Below are 21,864 nucleotides of genomic sequence, written 5' to 3'. Positions count from 1 at the left end.
CAAACACTGAGAGACGAGCACTGAGCACAGCATTCATGCACTGAAGAAGCAGCTTTTCTCCATCATGTTTTAAAGTGTTTATTTATTAGTTTTTATGCTTACAGTCAACAACAAATTAAGTGAAAAACAAGGCAGAGAAGCGGCATAGTATCAACTCTTAACACGTGATAGTTACAAGCAATCGGATATTTAGGATTGGATACATTTGTTTTTTATATATGCTTTTCTTATAATAAACTCACTTAAACTCTACGCCTCCTAACGTTGCTTTGTAAAGCGATTGCGCGCAATATCAAACAGAGAAGACTGTGAGTGCAATAAAGTCTCTGTGCATCGAATTCTCTTAAACAACACTCACTAAAACTGAAGCAAAGTCTTTGGAAACTAAGTTCCTTAGCAGCTTTGAAATATGTGATTGCTATACGTCACAAAATCAACAGGTAGGAGAGGAATTTACACAGGTACAATTGAACTCTTGTGTGCTAACTTCATAGCGCTAATCTAAAAGTGGCAAACTGAGGAAGGAAAAGTACTTAGACACATCAGGAATAAGCAAAAAGCATATGGCTAACATGATTGTAAGAAGAGCTATTCCTATTACTTCACACACTCTCCATCATCTCCACTGTCTACATCTACTGTACTGGTTTTTGGATAGTGGTTATTACTGTATATGTTCTGTACTGAAAGGAAGCAGTAAATAACTTGCCCAGTATTTGTGCCACTGGTTACACACACAGAGAAAAAGTGATGCTGACGTCTCAGTGAGAGGCGAGGCTGGAATCTTGCATGCTCACGCTTACATTTCAGTGTGCAGAAACATGGCCTAGCTGCAGGAACTCACGGAGAAAACACAGCTCTCCAATAAAGTGTGTGAACGTCTGTGCAGCTGCTCAGATGACCTCTGCAGGGACACACAAAAAAAGATATTCAATAAAATGATTCCGAGCATCTTGAGAGATAAGAACATGTACGATCCACGTTGAGACTTTCCTTTAGGAGGGTCAGGATATACAGGGAAAGGAGAGGCTGTCCACACACCATGGAGCTTTATTACTTTGAATACTGTCAGGTGTTGTGTGACGAAGACTTGGTAAGATAACATTTTGCATTAATAATAACTTGTAACAATTTTGGAAGAAAACGTACTGACATTTTTTGTCTCGTTTTGTCCCTATTTTTGGTCATTTAGCATCTTGTAGACGTTTTGAATCTCTTCTTTGTGTCTCTTTGAGGTTAAAACGTACTCCATTACGTTCATTTGACAAGAGTTGTTACCAGTTACTTAACTACGGAAGAGCATAAGGGTCACGTGTGAATATTTCTATAAGATCTGACCAATAGTGAACTTTTTGTTTGAGTTCTGCGATTAAAGTCTGATAGAAATAAAATCACATGTTGCCCTAATCCTCTAATTAATGATGGTGTTGTAACAAATGGACAACTGTTTGAATCAAGTCATTAGTGGACCGGTTGAGAGGCAATTTGGATGGAAATAACCTGCCATGACGCTGTAATTTACTCTCAATAAACCCTTGTTCAAGTTGTACATGTCCCTGGGGGTCTTCACTAAGTTTTATGGAGTCAGAACCAAAATATCCTGCAGACTGCAAGTGTCCTAGGATCTTTGTACGTTCGATAAATTCTGACATTACATGCTTTTGGCCAGGGGGGTCAAACTCTATTTCACCGCTGGCCACATTGGCATTATGGTTGCACTCAATGGGCCGGTTGTTACTTTAAGACGATATAAATATATATAAAATAATATATTATATTACATTATTGCCTCTGCATTGGATTATTATCGAATAGGGTAATAATAACTTCATAATTAACTACATCTGAAAGCAGAAGTCTAGGGCAGATAATTGCAAGTCTCTTCAGTGCGCATGTCACAAAATGAGATGCATTGTGGGACATGTAGTTTATGGGCAACGTGCTTCTGTAAAGCAGCATGTAACTGTATAATAAACGTATTATATTCTTTCAGAGCTCTTACAGGCCGCATCAAATGGGCTTTGAGTTTGACACCCTTGCTTTTGGCTGACAATCACCAGTGTGTTTGTTTCCAATGCTTTATATTCTAATGAGTGTTAAGGTCCAGTAGGATCTCACCTGCTCGTTGGTGGGTCTGGATCTCCTCGAGGCCGCTGAGGGTCCGGAGGGAGCGTCGTTCTTTGAAGGCGACCACAGGAACCACGTCCTCCTCGTTGTTCAGGCCGGAGCTCTTGGTTCCCACCGGCAGCTTCACAGCCGCCTCGATAGAACCACGGAGAACCGGCTCTGTGTTCTCCTTTGGTTGGGCTTCATCTGGCAGAATCCTCGCAGGAACAGATTTCTGTGTTCAGAAGGATTCATCATCAGAGAGAAGACCCCTTAAAAGGTCACCTATTATGCAAAATCCACTTCTTCATGTCTTTTCTACATCAACATGTGTCCCCTCTTCTTCATGTCTCTTCTACATCAACATGTGTTCCCTCTTCTTCATGTCTCTTCTACATCAACATGTGTCCCCTCTTCTTCATGTCTCTTCTACATCAACATGTGTCCCCTCTTCTTCATGTCTCTTCTACATCAACATGTGTCCCCTCTTCTTCATGTCTCTTCTACATCAACATGTGTCCCCTCTTCTTCATGTCTCTTCTACATCAACATGTGTCCCCTCTTCTTCATGTCTCTTCTACATCAACATGTGTCCCCTCTGTGTAAAGAGACTCTGAAAGTTTCAGGAGAAAAGATTCTCTCTCGATTTGTCCTGATCCATTTATATAAAAACCTGTCTGAAAATGAGCTGTCATAACGATTTGTTGGCTTGTGTAACCATTAGCCAATCACCAACCAAGGTAACCCCCCCCCCACCTTATCACCTGAATCTCCTCCTAGAGCACCAATAGGCGCTTTCACACCAAGTACTTTGCCGTACTTAGTCCTCATCAGAACTAAAGAGCAGATCGCGTTCACACCGGAATAAGTTCCTGGGGAAGGATTAGGCAAATGAAGCCGCTGACGTCACTTCTTCTTCTTCTGCTTTGGGTTTACTGGCAGGCCGCAAACAACTTCACGGCGTATACTGCCACCCGAAGTCCCCGGCCGGAAGTCCCCGGAGTTGGGGACTGGCTTCAGTAGAAGCTGCTGGGACTCCCAGCAGCTTCTACTGAAGCCTTCCGAGTAAATCACCAGAACACCGACACCTCCTCATCTCCACCGCTCCCATGTTTTCTTTTGTGTTGCCATAAGTTAGTCTCTCTGCGTTTGTGCGCTGGGCGAATGCTAATGCTAATAATGCTAATGCCAGCAAATTAATGGCGGCTTCACAAAACTTTTCGGAGTTTTACGGGGCGTGGTTAGCAATTCGCCCAGCCAATCAGAAATGGGAACCTTTTTCTCCCATGAAAGTACCTGCTCTCTAGCAGGGACTGAAAAGTGTTCTTTTTACCCAAATATCTCTCAGAGGGGCGTGGGGAGGGGCTCCTTATTTTCATCTAAAGTAACAGACAGAGAATCAGCACTTTTGAAACAGGGCTGAAACAGAGGGGATTATGGGATGCTGCAATGATCTGTTTGGTGTTTCAGCCAATCAGAGACAGGTTCTGTATATATCTGAGACCTGTAATATATTGATGAAAAACAGTATAATAGGGGACCTTTAATATCCTACTTGCAAGGCTAAAATAACTCAGTAGGACAGTCACAACATCAGATTTTCACTATTTGATTACACAATAAATGCAAATACCTTTAAAAGTGGGAAAAGGGTGTTAGCGTCCTGATCTACCAATCAGAGGGAGAGTGGTTTGATCACATGTCGACGTGTGCTTGGGCGAGATACATAACCCTTAATTGCCACGGTATAGAAGTGTATACAGTATAAGTCACTTAATGTCGTACACTTTCCTTAATCCACTTCCTGAAAGGCTTAAATAAAAAAGATCAGGGTTGTCGCAATATCAGATTTTTGAATGAATGATTATTGTGTTAAAAAAAGTTAATTTGTTAATTTTTTTGGCAAATAGACTCAAATGAATAAAAAGTCAAGCGCAGGAAGGAGGAAAGAATGTATAACTGTATTTGAAACATGATGTCAATATTTCATTTTAATCATAACTACTGGTATATTACTGGTGCAGGAATGAGTCCGTAACATTGAAATAAGTCAGCCTTGTATCACTTTCCAGTTCACTCGTCATGGAAAAATCCCATCGCTTTTTGTGGAGGGAGCCGTGAAGATGCTAAGATTCCTGATGATAATTGAAGCGGAGAACACTTAATCGATATTGTATACTGTGATATTTAGAATTAAAAAAAGATTAACCAGTTTAGTGAAAGAGAAGCTTTTAGAAACTGGAGTTTGTTGGTTGTTAGTGAATGCTGGATGTGTGTGGGGGGGGTGTACTCACTGTATCTGGAGAGTCACTCCTTCTGGTTCTCCGCATGATCTCCTCAAGTCTCTGCAAAAGAAAACAGCTTTTATTCAAACACTGTCACAGCCGGACATTCGTGCAGCCATTCAGTTTTTTTTAAATGTGGATATAGTTCACATTAAAGCACAGATAGTCGTTTAGTTATCTATACGTTTGAATCAGATGTTGTCAAACCTTTTTCCTCACTGTCCGCGCTGCCTCCTCTTTCAGAGCGATGATTTCCCGCTCTTGTTTCAACTGCTCTGCTTTTGCCCTTTCTTTGGCTTGTTCCTCTTCTCTCTGGATAAACAGGGAAGATAGCGAGTTTCAATTAAAATAAATTATGTTGACATACACCTTGATCTATTTTTAAATATATATATTCATTCACATTGGTGTTTTCGAGGTAGGAGGGTTACAGTACTTTAAAACACGTTTTCTGTTAGAATGATTAATAACCTGTAAACGAAAAATGTAATAAGTAACCTAATCTAAGTACCACAATATAGAATACAATGCCAAGACAAAATTAATATTTTACATATTGAGCATATTTTAGTTTGAAGAGGCCCCGTTTTCCCTTTTCCTGTAGTATGTGTTATGCTGCGTTCACACCGGACGCGATGCGAATATTCGCTTCGCTCTAATCGCTCCTATCGCATCGCTCTAAACGCTCGAGTTTCACCGCGGCTGCCAGTTGTGTTTACTCGCATCATTCAAACAAGACGCGCTGGCTCGGGACAAAATGAACATATTTTACCGTGATTAAATTGTAATACACGTTTCTAAATGATGCCTAAGTAACAACATACTGATACCGGTTAGTAAAAACCATGAATTAATGCTTTGACAAGTCTGCAGACAAGACGGCAGGCAAAACACCTTTTAAAATGCTTGTTTTCTGAATGAAGATCGGGTCGACCAGGCTAAGCTAACGCAGTATATGCTCATTCTACACTCATAACAACGGCCTACAGACATAAATAAGCCAGCGACTGTATTCGCCATTACACAGACAGTCTGTGGTTTGTACTTGTTTAACTTTTGTCCAGTTTCTGAACAGATATGAGGAGCTGTGAGCTCTGTGTGCCAACTGCTAACAGCTAACGGCTGATGTTTTCTGGTTGAACGTCAGTGACGGCGGCTGAGATCCTCACCGCTGATTGGCTTCCGCGAGAACGCGTCACGTGAATTTAACGCTCGAGTTGAAAAAATTGAACTCTCGCGTTTGACGCGGCACCGTTCAATCGCCTCAATCGCGTGATTCGCGCCGTGTCCACCGCTTCATGCTCGCCGTCGGAGCGAATCCGCGTCTCTGCATTGACTTTACATGTAATCGCGCCGCCCCCAAACATCGCATCGCGTCCGGTGTGAACGCAGCATTATAGGTTTTAGTGCATGCAAAGTTTCGGATCATAATGACATCACTAGGTAACACTCGTGCTCCTATTGGCTAGCGCTCCAACACATTGTACGTGATAGGCTAAGGGGCGGGACATCTCTTAGCAGTTGACCAATCACAACAGAGCCGGCCAGCTAACCAATCAGAGCAGACTGAGCTCTGGTTTCAGACAGAGGGTGAAAAGAGGTGCTGCAGCACAGGCAGTATGAGAACAATAAAGAGCTGTTTGAACATTAAAGCATGGAGACAAGTCCCAGTAGAGACACTACATACTGATATACACCTGAACATCAGCAGGAGAGAACTCTTTAAAGTAGAGACACTACATACTGATATACACCTGAACATCAGCAGGAGAGGACTCTTTAAAGTAGAGACACTACATACTGATATACACCTGAACATCAGCAGGAGAGGACTCTTTAAAGTAGAGACACTACATACTGATATACACCTGAACATCAGCAGGAGAGGACTCTTTAAAGTAGAGACACTACATACTGATATACACCTGAACATCAGCAGGAGAGGACTCTTTAAAGTAGAGACACTACATACTGATATACACCTGAACATCAGCAGGAGAGGACTCTTTAAAGTAGAGACACTACATACTGATATACACCTGAACATCAGCAGGAGAGGACTCTTTAAAGTAGAGCCACTCTTGATTGATCTTTACTCGATGCAATGATTGTGTTTCCCACCTGTCTCTGCAGCAGCACGGCCTCCTTCATGGCCTGAGCTCTTTCTTCCTCGGCTCGTTTCTGCTCCTCTTCCTCCCGCCTCTTCTTCTCCTCCACGAGACGATGATCCTCGGCCTGCTGTCGCTCTCGCTGCTCCGCCCTCCTGAGATCCAGATCCTCACGACTCCGCCTGCACATTCATTCATTAAGTCATTGTCAAACTAAAATCTTAATAGAGTAGTGCAAGAATAATATTTAATAATAGATTCAATTTGTATAGCGCCTTTCAAGGGACCCAAGGCCGCTTTATATGGTGAACAAACAAACAAACAAACAAACAAACAAACAAAAGGGGCAACTAATAAAGTAAACATTAAATAAATAGCAGTAGGAATGGAAGCAGGGGGACTGTGATGGGTTAGGGGTCAAAGGCCATGATGAACATAGGGAATGAGTCCTAAAACCTGAGTCAGCATTTAGCCCTTCTGGTTCCCAAGTGCTTTTGGTTAGATGTGTATTGTATGTGTTTTATTTACATTATATCAACATTTCACCCTTAAAATATCACGCTTATTGTCTATATCGCAGCACCCCAAACCCTGTATACAGTGGTGCAGGAATGAGTCCTAAAACCCAGAAATGATTCAGCTTTTTAGCACTTCCTGGTTCCTTCGTCTCAAATTTCATAGTTTAAATGGGTTTTTGTTAAGACAAGCTGAAGAGATTTTAACGTTTTGTTCTACTACGTAAAATTGTCAGTAAATACCCAGCGGTGAATTTCAAAACGGTGGTTGCTAACTAGTGTCTAAATGAGACGACTAAACGACATCATGCCCAACATTAGCCATTTTAGCTTAGCGGTGGTGACGTGAAGTCATGTGACCGTGCTGTAGTTCTTTTATAGCCCAACATTAGCCGCCTTTAGCTTAGCGGTGGTGACGTGAAGTCATGTGACCGTGCTGTAGTTCCGTTATAGCCCAACATTAGCCACCTTTAGCTTAGCGGTGGTGACGTGAAGTCATGTGACCGTGCTGTAGTTCTTTTATAGCCCAACATTAGCCGCCTTTAGCTTAGCGGTGGTGACGTGAAGTCATGTGACCGTGCTGTAGTTCTTTTATAGCCCAACATTAGCCACCTTTAGCTTAGCGGTGGTGACGTGAAGTCATGTGACCGTACTGTAGTTCCTTTATAGCCCAACATTAGCCGCCTTTAGCTTAGCGGTGGTGACGTGAAGTCATGTGACTGTACTGTAGTTCCTTTATAGCCCAACAATAGCCGCCTTTAGCTTAGCGATGGTGACGTGAAGTCATGTGACCGTGCTGTAGTTCCTTTATAGCCCAACATTAGCCTCCTTTAGCTTAGCGGTGGTGACGTGAAGTCATGTGACCGTGCTGTAGTTCCTTTATAGCCCAACATTAGCCACCTTTAGCTTAGCGATGGTTACGTGAAGTCATGTGACCGTGCTGTAGTTCCTTTATAGCCTAACGTTAGCTTTTTACTTCAACAATCATAAAGATGTGGAGATGATCCTGCTGAACAGAACATGTCAGTATCATAAACATGCTTATTTTAAGAAATATTCCTAAATGAAAGGGAAAAATCTCATTGCTTTTTGTAGAGGTAGCCCTTGCGACGCTTACTTCTGGGTCAGCCTACTAAAATACGTCATGCCTGCCCCACTCTACTGTGTTTCTGTCTCTAAAGCAGACATATTCCTCACCTCTCGGCCTCCTCCCTCTGCAGGCGCTCCTGCTCCTCACTCTCTCGTTGTTGTCGCTCCTCTCTCTCTCGTTGTTGCCTCGCCTCTCTCCTCCTCTCAGCCAGCAGACGAGAGGCCTGGCCGGCGTCTGTGGTCCCGGCTGAGGGTCGACACGTGACTTCAGGAGGCTGAGGATCTGCAGGGAGAGGCTTTTGAGGAGGACCTGAAGAGAGAATTGATAGAATAGAATTGGAGGGATGAACCCCTCTTTAATGGTCACACATGCAGAGCACACAGCACACACAGTGACATGTGTTCTCTGCTTTTAACCCATCCTAGTAGTAGGAGCAGTAGCAGAGAATTATATCACCTTTTGTAAGAGCCATTTAATAAAGTGTCATGTTTGGGTTCAAGTCGTCACCATTTTAAGTTATTCGCTGTGTGTGCCATAGGGTGTTGTTGTCCTATTACCCTAGGCACAGGTATTTAAGGTGTGTGTTGTCTCAGGATTAGGTGTGTCTGACCCCGGAAGGGCCTATGGTATTTGACCGTCTTAGCGCATGTGTGTAAGTATCGCATCGATTGTTTGTTCGGGAAATGAATTAAATCTGAAAGGAAATGCACTCACACTTTATTATGCACGACAATAGACAATAAATTGATTATTCTGCACCTGATAACGAGCCTAACGATGCATCACTGAAGCAACCAACTAACTCATCCTCATTGAACATGACGGAAACTATTTGAGAATTTATTTTTTATACCTTGAACGTTTTTTTATTTTACTTCTCTTTGTTTTCATTATTATCATTATTATTATTGTTTGTTTTGTTTCTAAGATGTTCAATAAATTGACTAATAAATACAAATAATAATAATCCCCACAGCATAGTATGAGGTTGAGGCTGGAATTCTTTACCCGTCCATATCATTCAGGAAAATTCTCAAATACATTTCAAAAGGTTGCTAAAAATCATCTCAGTATTACAAAGTAAAGTTGAACTGTGCCTGTGGGTATCTTATTATGTACACTTTTTTTACATTTGTATTTTTTTGTTTGGCCTTATGATGGCGAAAATTGGATGACCATTTTAGTTTTCACTTCATATAGCACTGTAAATGGCATGAAATTATGAGCCGTTTAGTTTTGTTTTATGTACGTTTGTGTACGTTTTGTGTGTGTGAGGACCCCAGGAAGAATAGCCAATGCTCATGCTAGTGCTAACCTAGTACTCACATTGAATGCCACTTGAACATAAAAGCATTTCTGTAGCTTACTTCTTTGTCTCGTTGTCTCTTTGTCGGGCAGGTTCAGACGTGGAGCCTCTGGAGGATTTTCCCCTCTCGTTTGCCCTTCAGATGTTTTCCTGACGGGCCGTGAGTTCCCGGGCGAGAGAACAGAAACGCTGTCAGAAACGCTGTCAGAAACCGAAATGTCTTCCTCGGGAACAGACGGGAGCTCCAGCTGCAGCGGGGGGGAGTGACGGCTCATCGACCTTCGGGAGGACCTTTAAGATCCAGCAGGAGAGAACACACGTCCCACTTTAATCATAAATTATTATAATACATTGAATTTTTATAGCGATTTTCCTAGAGCTCAAAGACGCTTACTTTAGTCAGATTACTGTCACTTTGTGTGAGTGAAGCCACAAAGTCCCTCAATATCACTATATGATACAAATATGTGAGGAATAGCTGGAGTTACCTGTACCAGATTGTTGGGATCTGACCAAAAGTGATTTTATTTTTTACTTTTTTTGAATTAATTGTATATTTTTCGGAATGTTGACTTTCTTCAGAATTCCGACTTTTTTTCAGAAGTCCGACTTCTTTTAAGAGTTCTGACTTTTCCCAGAATTTTGAATTGTTTTGCTTTTTCAGATTTCTCCGTTATTTTCAGAATTTAGACTTTCATTAGAATTCTGACTTTTTTTCACAATTTTGACTTTTATCAGAATTAAAATCTAAAAGTTTTGAGAAAAGTCAGAATTCTGAGATTTGTTATTATTTTAACCTTTTTTCAGAATCCCAACTTTTTTTTTCAGAATTCCAACTTTTTTGGGGGAATTTTTCAGAATTCCAACATTTTTCAAAATGTCGACTTCTTTTAAGAATATTGACTTTTTAATAACCTGATTTTTTTTTGAAAAAAAAAAAGTTTCCAGTTCTTATTCTTTCATAATAATTTTTTTTTAAATTATTCTTTACTTTTTTCAGAATTCTGAAAAAAAGAAAGAAAATGTTCACATGTGACCAGAATCCTCTTCCGTAATGTTAAACCCCTTCTCACTCAGTAAAAAATAAAATTCTACATATTACTGTAACTGTGTTATGAATGTACAGCAGATGTGTTTTTCCATCACCTACCGTTCAGGTGAGGGAGAAGTCGTTCTGCTTAGTGTATCTTTGGCAGGTTTTACACTGGTGCTGACGGCAGGTGATTTAGTATTTGAGTTCTTCTTTTTTGTGTCTTTCTGGCTTGATGCTTCGATCTAAACAAGAAAAATAACAGTTTTTTTCTTCTTGCAAACTACAAATCGGCATACACTGAAACAAATCTTGGTTTTTATAAAAATATATAAGGAATAGCTGGACTTACCTCTGCCAGATTGCTGCTTCTGTGCTGGCTGTAGTTGGGGCTGGGGGAGTTCCTGTGGTGGAGCTGCTGGGGTTTGTGAGGGGTGGAGTTGGTGGTTGAATTCATGGAGTGGAATGAAACTGCACGGCGACAAATATGGACAACTGAGCCAGTCATTTGTGCCATAATTATGAGAAATCGGAGGAAATACAATGCACAAATGGTAGTTATGGATTTGTGAATCAGCGCGTAAACAGAGAGGAAAGATGAGCAGCTGTTAGTTGCAGGAGTATCTTACATAATGCACTTCATACAGTTAGCATTGCCATGATATTAAAGAGGACATATTAGCTATTTCTTTACATGTGCACATACTTTCAGGTATCTGGAAAGCCTACACTACCGCTTAGTTTTCCTTTTTATAATCGTTATATTTGTGAACTTCTTTTACAACTTACTTTCTTATGTTGTTTACTTGTATATAGACTCTTCTTGCACTATTTCATCTGTTTTATTTGTTCTATGTCCTATATATATGTTGCACTGTTGGAGGAGCCTACGTTTTTCATTGCCATATCTACACTTTAGCTAATGTGCAAATGACAATAAAGCCTTGAATTGAATTGAATTGTTTATGTTTGCACCACCATACCAATAGAGTGGTGCAGTGACGCGTCCTAAAACCCGGTAGTGAGTCAGCATTTCACCACTTCCTGTTCCCTCGTCTCAGAGCCAATGGGATTTCTCCATAGGATGTTGGAAAATAGCTGAAAATAAGGTCTGTGGTTGAGACACATTGAAGAGACGGATCACGTTTTGTTCTACGACATTAAATCCATCAGCAGTGACCCCACTGGTGATTTCTGAAGAGTTGATGTGTCTGAAAAATGATGGTTGTTACCAAGTGGCTGAATAGGACTACAGAAGTTGTGGAGGCCGTTGTACGTCATTACGCCGAACACGTAAACACTCCTCTAAGTGTGTTTGCCCTGTTCTGATTGAAAGCAAGTACCTGCCTCCTGAAAACTGTTCAAACAAACGCTTCAACTCGTACCATTTTGAATCTGTGTGTTTGAATATGGATCTTAAAGGTAGGGTAGGTAATTTTGGAGAAACCAGCTCGAGATCGCTAGAATTTGAAAATACACAGCCACAAGAAATCTGCCACTTCCTTATAGAGCCCCTCCTCCAACACACACGAACGCGCACATGACCAATGAGGGCACGAGATAAGTTTGTGCACAGATGGAAGGCTGACAGGCAGGTGGGCCATCCAGTTATTTTAGCCGGGCCGGCTAAAATGATTGGTCGTGCTTTTTACAGTATTACGGCTTCCACAGATGACATTTTTTTATGGATTTTTTGTCAAAGCACTTCAGATATTCATTGCCATCGGGATGTTAAGAGCATTCAATGGAATATAACAAAAAGTGTATCTCGAGCCGGTTTCTCAAACTTACCTACCCCACCTTTAAGTTGGCGTGACGTTGAAGTCATGCTGCTGTACTCGCTTGTAGTTCCTTTATAGCATAACGTTAGCATTTTGCTTCTGTTCATTAGATTTATTATTCGAAAATTATAAAAGTAGGGTAGACATGTGGAGATTATCCGGCTGAACAAAACCTATGGAGAAATCCCATTGCTTTTTTGTCGAGGGAACTCATGCGCAGCTTACTTCCGGGTCAATACGTCATCCCTGCTCCCCTCTATTCATTGTCTGTGTAAACGTACCTGGCAATAAACGTGACTCTGATTCTGATAATATGTCCTCTTTAAATCAGGGTTATTGTTATAGCTTGTGTTAGAGTACCTTCTTCTCCTGACTGACACCCAGCACTCTTGCTCCGGGCCAGATAAGAGCATGTGGGCGTTAGCAGGCGAATGACCAGGTTCTTCTCCCATGGTGTCAGAGGCAAGCGACGTGGAACTAGCATATATTGATCAGCGTAAGGTGCGGCAAAAACAAAAAAAAGATGAAAGGCACGTCCAAGAATTGTTAAGATATGTTGCACAGAAACTGTTAAAGATTGTGTTAAGATTAAGAGGAAAGGGAGATAAAGTAGAAAGCATGTTTGTTTTGTTCTCACGGTTCTTGGTGAGCTTTCTTCCTCTTGAGTTTTGGCTCTGCTGGGCCCTTTGGCTCTTCTCCACTGTCCTCCGCACTGCAGATTCATATCGCTCCTTAAATAAGAAAACAAGTAGATGTTTCAAAATTTCAAAACTCACTATCTATTTGAGAATTACTCCAAGCTCTGTGGGACGAAAAGACTATTATACACATGTTTTTAGAGTGTACTGCAGCTCAACAGTCTTGGAGTGATTGGATAGTTTATGATATCATTAGGTTTTAAATACCATGTTTCCCAACTATTAAACCATCAGAAAAGGTGCTTTTTGCTAGCTTTACTGCAGCCAAGATAATCCCATTAACACAATGGACATCAGTAGGAGAGGACTCTTTAAAGTAGAGACACTACATTCTGATATACACCTGAACATCAGCAGGAGAGGACTCTTTAAAGTAGAGACACTACATACTGATATACACCTGCACATCAGCAGGAGAGGACTCTTTAAAGTAGAGACACTACATACTGATATACACCTGAACATCAGCAGGAGAGAACTCTTTAAAGTAGAGACACTACATACTGATATACACCTGAACATCAGCAGGAGAGGACTCTTTAAAGTAGAGACACTACATACTGATATACACCTGAACATCAGCAGGAGAGGACTCTTTAAAGTAGAGACACTACAAACTGATATACACCTAAACATCAGCAGGAGAGGACTCTTTAAAGTAGAGACACTACATACTGATATACACCTGAACATCAGCAGGAGAGGACTCTTTAAAGTAGAGACACTACATACTGATATACACCTGAACATCAGCAGGAGAGGGACTCTTTAAAGTAGAGACACTACATACTGATATACACCTGAAAATGAGCTTAATATGGCCTCTTTAACAAAAACGTGGGCACCTAAAGACTCACTTTGTCCTCCTTCAGCCTCTGCTTGCGTTTCTCCTCGACTGCGGTTCGTTTCCTCTCCTCCTTCAGCCTCTGGTCCAGCAGTTTCTTCCTGCGCTCCTGAATCTGCAGCTCGTAATAACGTCGGGCTCGCTGCTCACGCTCCATCCGGCCATTCTCCCGAGAGGCTGCAGGAAACAGAGTGAACCGGTAAAAATAGATTACACAGAGTTATGTGTGTCAATCGTACTAGAGATTGAGGTCAATGCATGAACACGTACCCAGTAACCTCTGGTGCTCCTCTCGTCTCTCCCGTGCCGCTTTCAGACGCTCGTCAACATTCAGTCCATTGGAAACTAAAATGTAAAAAATGTGACTTTATAGCAGCGGTGGGATTTACTCAAGGACAGTACTTGAGAAGATGGCGCTGGTGATGATGGCTGCCGTGTCTTTGGCTCCTTTCACAATTCTGCCTTTTTTTCCATTTAATTTCAGTGTTTGTTTACATTTCGATGTGTGCTTTTAACTTTGTCTGCAACATGCGAGCCGACCACACCAACCCTTCTATAAAGCACATCTCAAAACATTCTCTTGCACTATTTTATCTGTTTTATTTGTTTTACGTCCTATATATATATTCATGTTGCACTGTCGGAGGAGCCTGTAACCTAAGTTTTTCATTGCCATATCTACACTGTAGCTACTGTGCACATGACAATACAACCTTGAATTGAAACTATCCGAGTCCTTCTTCCACCTTGGCTTTATATTTAACATTATACTATTTGTATTTAAACAATAGAAACAACATTTCTAAAAGGAAGTCATGCTGAAAGTACTTGACAGCTGCTCATAAAAAGGTACATTTAAGAGCTTTATCAAACCTGCGTTGGGTCGTGGAGATGCTGTGTTGCAGATTTTCGCAGCATTGTTGACGGAGCAGGCTGTTTTCTTTGCCTGTGAATTTGGCTTGAGATAACCAGCATTGTCTAAAAATGAGAGATGAAAAACAGAATGGTTTAATTAGGTAAAAGAAACAACTCTTCCTCTGACGTCAAGGCTTTGTATCGCATGAACATCCTCATGAATATTTCTCAATTTGAATACATGTCTGAAGGCCCTATTATGCTTTTGTCGTTTTCCCTTTACTGTAGTGTGTTATATAGGTTTTTTTTTAATCACTATGGAACACTCGCGCTGCTATTGGCTAGCGCTTCAACACATTGTACGTGATAGGCTAAGGGGCGGGACATCTCTAAGCGGTTGACCAATCACAACAGAGCCGGCCAGCTAACCAATCAGAGCAGACTGGGCTCTGGTTTCAGACAGAGGGTGAAAAGATACTGATATACACCTGAACATCAGCAGGAGAGGACTCTTTAAAGTAGAGACACTACATACTGATATACACCTGAACATCAGCAGGAGAGGACTCTTTAAAGTAGAGACACTACATATTGATATACACCTGAACATCAGCAGGAGAGGACTCTTTAAAGTAGAGACACTACATACTGATATACACCTGAACATCAGCAGGAGAGGACTCTTTAAAGTAGAGACTCTACATACTGATATACACCTGAACATCAGCAGGAGAGGACTCTTTAAAGTAGAGACACTACATACTGATATACACCTGAACATCAGCAGGAGAGAACTCTTTAAAGTAGAGACACTACATACTGATATACACCTGAACATCAGCAGGAGAGGACTCTTTAAAGTAGAGACACTACATACTGATATACACCTGAACATCAGCAGGAGAGGACTCTTTAAAGTAGAGACACTACATACTGATATACACCTGAACATCAGCAGGAGAGGACTCTTTAAAGTAGAGACACTACATACTGATATACACCTGAACATCAGCAGGAGAGGACTCTTTAACCTTACAAGCATGGAAAAAGCTGCCTCCTCTCTGACAAATCATGGGATATAACCGTTTCTAAGACACAATGAGGTCACTACTGGACTCAAATGATCAAAATCATCAAATAAAAAGGACTTTTGCACCAATAATATTCACTCTGTGTCATTATTGACACCCGGAATGAGTAACATGAGTCTAATATAGAGAATCTGTCAAAGCGAAAAAAGATAATTTTCCTTTTTTCTTAATTTCTGTTTTCTTGTTAGGCCTGTCCTGTGTTCTTTAGACGTCCTGCTATCTGTTAAAGCATCTTTTAGCACAGCAGATGATTTGAAGAGGTTGTGACGTATGAAGCTTGGATTTAGGTGGCCTTAGGGTCAGCTGCTAATGAAAGAGCCATTATAAACCCCCTGCGTATTAAAAGGCGAAAAGCACCTGACCAGTCCTCATGGAGATGACTCAAACAAGCAGAGAAACTAAAAAAGGATCAAGACACAAGACTCATTTTCATAAATGCACAAGGCGAAAGGAAAAATCACATGCATCCCTTTAGGGTTGATGCTGATTATGCAACGTGTATAATGTCAACAGATGTATTTATATTTATGCTAAAACACAGAAAACTGAATGATTTATCAGATGAACAAAAAAATCTGCTGTATATTTTCTATGCATGCGTCATCAATATGATCAGATGATGTTATGATTCATGCTTTGCTTCAAGGAAAGGCTTGTTTTGAGCAAGCAAATCCTCCTTAAGTGAAAGCATTAATACAAACTACTCACCTCCTGCTTTTTCTGATGCATTCCTCTTCCTCTGGCTCTCGATGGTTCGTGTAGAAAGCGGTCCTTGTGATGGAGGGATGTGTTTCTTCTGCACAGCCATGCTAGCTTTTGAGCCTGGCATACCACTGCTCTCCCTCTAAATACCCCCTCCTTCCTCACCTCCTCCTCCTCTTATGAATTTCTATTTCAAGATGCCTTCGGGTCTTCGCTCCTCCAGTTTTCTGTGCAGAAGGCTGCCCTCTGAATCAGCTGCTGTGCCTAATAACCCAAATAAAACAAATTATAACCCTGTCTAATTATACATTCATCCTGTCTCTTTAAGGCTAAGCAAGTCTGAAATATTGTCAATAAAAAAGGCTACTCCCCCTTTAAAGATCTGCTCTGCTTTACTTTTGCATATTACAGCCGTGTCACTTTAATTCCCCCGGCCACACCGCCTGCTTTCGGGATCGATGTGGCCAAAAGGATGCAGCATTTTCTGGGGATACAAAAAATAAATAAATGCAAGCAAATCTGAGAGCTTGTATTCATGAATAATTACAATGAGAACGGTGGTATGAGATTCCAGTGACATACATTGCTTGGGCATTAACTCGCTCTGATGGAGGCAGTGTTCTCACGAGGGGAGGCAGAAATGTGAAGGTTTTTTTTTTTTACCCATGATTCCTCCCTGTTAGATTAAAAGAGAGAAGACCACTAGATGGAGGTATTTCTGTCTGATTGAGTCTGTGTTTCTTCAAATGACTCCAGCTACACTCACACATTTATACACTTATTTTACCTTAAAGGGGACCTATCATGCAAAATGCACTTTTGTACGTCTTTTATACATGAATATGTGTCCCCGGTGTTCCAGGGAACTCACCAAGTGTCAGAAAACACAACCCTCTCTATTTTCCTCCATACCCAAATCTCTAAAAAAGGGGCTGCAACGGATCTGATACAAACTGATCCAGATTTGAACACTGTCCTGACGTCAGGACAGTGGCGCTACGGCTATTGGGCCAACTCCACCAATCAGGAGGAGACAACCACGGCCATTGCCGTTCGAAAGCGCTGGAGACGCTGTCGTACATATGCCAGGCCAGTAGATGGTGCTGTTCTCACTGAATCAACCCTTGCAAAAACAGAGCTATAAATTGTCAAATTGAGCGAAATGAGGCATGGCTAAAATGCATGATCTGTTTGGTATTTTGAAAAATATATGGCATAAATATGCCTTATATAGGTATGGTCCTACACTATATTATTCAAATATAGCATGATAGGTCCACTTTAAATTGTATGTCTTTTTATTTTGGGACCAATGACCAAAACAGTGTTAATTTTGGCAGCTATTTTTGATTTAGTCTTAGTCTTTAGACGAAAATGGTTATTAGTTTTAGTCACATTTTAGTCCTTTTTATCCTTCATAGTTTTAGTCTAGTTTTAGTCGACGAAAACTCAAAACGTTTTAGTCGATGAAAAAACATTACATTTTAGTCAACTTTTAGTCAAAATGTTTTCTCTCTTTAAACCAATTCAGTTAGGCAAATACAGGTATCTGTGTTGAAATTCGTAAAGCAACATTTCACTCTCTTAACACTTTACTTTTAACTGTACTACTACTCTTAAAACTCTGTGTGCAGTCCGGTGCAGCGTGTCTGCTAGGCCCCGCCCCCCGCACACAGAGAGAGAGAGGGAGATCGCTCTTCTGGAGTGAAGAGAGCGGAAATAATGATATTGAGAGGCGAAGTCCCGCCCATCTACTTCCGCCCCATGGGACCTTATTTTGGAAAAAGTATGTATTGAAGTCAATGGAGAGAGAAAGATTATCTTTCGATCCCGTTTGAATTGTGCCACGAATTACACATATGATGTTTGTCAATTTAAAAGATAATTTCCATGTCAAAAAAGTCACAGTTTGTCGTAAAACTGTTGAAATATAAGACTATGAAAAATACGCAACTAGAAAGACTACAAATCCCAGAGTCGCGTAAGTGATGTCATTAACGTTACACATTACACTCGTGTTACTCACCGAAACCTTGTAAAGCCGGTCCCGCATGCTGGCTCTTAGGAACCGACTAACTCCCCTTGTGTGTATGTACAGCTCTCAACATGCCCAGACTTGTAGTGATTTTCACCTCTTTTAATACTTTTCGCCTCATTCTGAAAGAAAGAAGTGAAATGTGCCAACGTGACGGCCGTCTTGGTGTGTGGTGCGAGACGGCAGATGTAGTTCATTGAGTAGTTTCACACAAAAAAAAGTGTTACTTCACAGTTTTACGACACATTTGTATTTTTTTGACTTGCAACATTATCTTTTAAATTGACAAACATCATATGTGTAATTCGTGGCATAATTCAAACGGGATCGAAAGATAATCTTTCTCTCTCCATTGACTTCAATACAGTACATACTTTTTCAGAAATAAGGTCCCATGGAGCTCCCCGGAAAGGGAGGGACTTCGCCTCTCTATTCCAAGTTAAAAACGTAAGATGCATTTTGACAGACAAGACGAACAATTGGGGGAAAATCATGGGGAAAATATCCTGCGTTTTGAATGTCCGATAGTCCACCATTTACACTTTAGTGCCGTCTCGTCTCGTCAACGAAAACTAAATACATTTCGTCATAGTTTTTATTATCAAGAATCTATTTTTAGCTCGTCATCGTCTCGTCTTAGTCGTGTAGAAAAGGTCGTTGACGAACATTTTTCGTCATAGTTTTCGTTGACGAAATTAACACTGTTGGTGACCAAAAGCCAAATCTTATTTTCTTTATGCGGAACAAGGTTAGGTCAATTAAAACTTGACAAAAAGTGATTTTCGTTTTGAGTTCTGAGATTAAAAGTCAAAATTCTTGCATTTATTTCAGAACTCACACAAAATGTCACATGTGGCCTTAATCCTCTTCCGTATCTTTACAACTGAAACATCTTTCAAGGTGATGAATTACGATTCAGGATACTTTATTGTCCATTAAATGTCCATACAATTAGAATTAGTCTTATACTGAGCACACATATTAAGAGAACTAGCGTGAAAGCCTTCATCAAAACAAATATATAATACAACCTAAGATAATTTATGCAATGCTCTTTAATGAACCCCTGACGTTAGGGAAACATTTAGCACAAGGGACAAACCTGAGGTCGGTTATACAACGGGACACAAGACAGTTAGGTCAGGATTCAAAAGTACAAATCAATCTTTGATATTTGATAATTGAGTATATTGAATACAGCCACTGTTCACAATTTTCAGTGATGTCACCGTAGCCCCTTTTCGGACGCCCCCATTTTTCTCTTTTCTGCCCGTTGTTTTCTTTGTTTTCTGTGTGTTTACATGTTGTCGATGTACACTAGGGTCTTCCCCGACCTCTTGTCTCAGACCCTAATAAGCTTATGTTTGATGGCCGTGACAACCTGATATGGGTATGATGTGAGTACGTGTGCTGAGAGAGGAAGTTTCAGTACCTGCGGGTGAATCCATGGTCTCATGGGCTTCACAAAGGTGGAACAAGACGAATTTGAGTTGAAGAGTTTCCTTTCCATGCCATCTGAAGGGTTCATAATGCCGGTCTGTGTCGCTGCCACCATCTCCTGAGGGGGCGTCTGCTGCTTCCCACTGAATAAAGCTGGTATTGCCATCCGATTGGTCATTCCTTCCCAAAATCTCTGTTCTGTGTGGCATGGGGTTGCAGAGGTGGATGTGCCAGAGGCTGACAGACTTCCTGGAGCCGCTTGAAATCTGCAAGTCCACAATAAAAAAGAAATAAGACAGATGGTACCAATTCAGGAGAGAGTCAACAGGACTAAAACAAGGTGATGTTTAAAAAATGGCTGTTTTCAGCAAAGCATCACTCAAAAAAGCAATAATCCAAACTGCTCGTGTCAATTCTAATAAAAGTTGCCCGTCTTAACTTAAATCAAAATAACAGGAACCTGCCAAATTACTCAATTAGAGCAATTACATGTTTTAAATTTTAAATTAATTCTGATTTTATCACAGTACAAGTACAAGCCCATGACAGGGTAACAGTGTGTGACAATTAATTAAACCACAGGATGATTATTATTAGCTATGGAACATGTCTTGAACTCTCAAATACTGTTTTATTCAAAGGATTCATTATTTGTATTTCATGTTAGAGATTTTTTTAAAAACGTCTGAGAACTGGATCATATTATACAAATGAATTGATGTGGTGACTTTCTGTCGTTATTAAAACACTGATTACATAAAGTACATTTGACCCATCAGCTCTAAAAGGGTCATTATATACTTGCTGTGATGCAGACTGTAAAAACAATAAAGAAATGACTGATAACTAAAATCAAACAATTCTCATTATTGCTAAATATTCTATACACAAAGTCACATATTGAAACCACCACATGATTTTTTGTAACATTTGTAACATGAATATCAGTGGTGTGAAGTAACTAAGTACATTTACTCAAGTACTGGACTTAAGTACAATTTTGAGGTAGATTTTATGCTACTGTGTACTTCTACTCCACTTCAGTTCAGAGGTAAAAGGTGTACTTTTACTCCACTACATGTATGTAATACCTTTAGTTACTTTACAGATGTGGATGAATGATGTGAAATATAATCAAGTGTTAAATCAGACTTCAGTTCCACCTGGAGTAAATCCACAAGCTACCCTGCAGTATACAAAGTCATTAAAACTAGCTGCACCTTTACCAGCTTTGAGAACACTTTAATGATCAATCATTATAAAACATATCATATTATTCTGTAATAGACCAATCTGCACAATGACTACTTTTACTGTCACTACTTTAACTATATTTTGATGAGAATACTTTTCTACTTTTACTTGAGTAACATTTTGAATGCAGGACTTTTACTGTAACATAGTATTCCTACACTCTGGTACTTGTGATATATTATAATAATACTAATAATAATGGTTGCATTATCAAACACTTTTGTCTTTTTAACCATTTTATATTTTTTGTTTGTTCAGATAGCCTAAATAAGGATTTTTAAAAGGTTTGTTTGGAAATAGGAAAACACTTTTAAAAGGCAATAGTTATAATATTTAACTTATTATAAGTGAAATAAGTGAGCTAGTCACAGTTAGCAAATCAAATAAAAAAAGCAAAACAAATTGAGGTTTTCGGTGTTGCTACGTAACCGTTGACGCAAACAGCCCACCATAGTCAGATGAAATTAATAACGACTAGCTAATTATGCTAAATGCTAAGCTATAAACTTAAAGATTATCTTGGTAAGAAATAACTCAGCAATTTTGAAAGTCTATAGGTCGTTTTTAAAAGACGTTTGGCAAAAGTAAACGCAACTTCCAGACAAGTTTAGACATTATAATGTTAAACATGTAGCGTTAACAGAAAAAGTTACTTTAGCATTAGTGGCAGAAACAGCTAGCAATGTAGCCGATTAGAGCTAGTTAGCTTAGCTCAGAATTTAAA

General features: G+C 40.3%; 1 protein-coding gene across 3 annotated transcripts; it reads right to left on the bottom strand.

The window, feature by feature from the left end:
- Positions 1-62: 62 nt before the first annotated feature.
- map7a (microtubule-associated protein 7a) lies at positions 63-16,654 on the bottom strand. 3 transcript variants are annotated; one of them, XM_034144371.1, is made up of 15 exons: positions 16,418-16,654; positions 14,637-14,741; positions 14,034-14,108; positions 13,777-13,940; positions 12,859-12,952; positions 12,582-12,698; positions 10,793-10,935; positions 10,561-10,685; positions 9,472-9,701; positions 8,212-8,413; positions 6,513-6,681; positions 4,599-4,703; positions 4,401-4,451; positions 2,119-2,341; positions 63-904 (listed from the first exon to the last, which is right to left on the bottom strand). In XM_034144371.1, exons 1-15 carry the CDS (start codon positions 16,536-16,538, stop codon positions 894-896), a joined length of 1,935 nt encoding a protein of 644 aa, XP_034000262.1. In that variant the 5' UTR covers positions 16,539-16,654; the 3' UTR covers positions 63-893. The 3 variants fall into 3 exon arrangements, with proteins under 3 accessions (XP_034000262.1, XP_034000263.1, XP_034000264.1); XM_034144372.1 differs by having other exon boundaries at positions 10,793-10,911; XM_034144373.1 differs by lacking the exon at positions 12,582-12,698 and having other exon boundaries at positions 10,793-10,911.
- Between the last annotated feature and the right edge of the window lie 5,210 nt (positions 16,655-21,864).

The sequence above is a fragment of the Trematomus bernacchii genome, unplaced genomic scaffold (genome assembly GCF_902827165.1).
Source record: "Trematomus bernacchii unplaced genomic scaffold, fTreBer1.1, whole genome shotgun sequence".
NCBI lineage: Eukaryota > Metazoa > Chordata > Actinopteri > Perciformes > Nototheniidae > Trematomus > Trematomus bernacchii.
This window is presented reverse-complemented; position numbering and strand designations above follow the sequence as displayed.

Bases quoted from the DNA above. Each gene is read 5' to 3' on its own strand.
- map7a (XM_034144371.1), bottom strand. From the start codon at position 16,538: ATGCCAGGCTCAAAAGCTAGCATGGCTGTGCAGAAGAAACACATCCCT. The intron at 12,953-13,776 runs GTGAGTCTTTAG...TTCTTATTTAAG, and splicing joins AGAGGCTGAAGGAGGACAAA to GAGCGATATGAATCTGCAGT. The intron at 9,702-10,560 runs GTAGGTGATGGA...TGGATCTTAAAG, and splicing joins ACTTCTCCCTCACCTGAACG to GTCCTCCCGAAGGTCGATGA.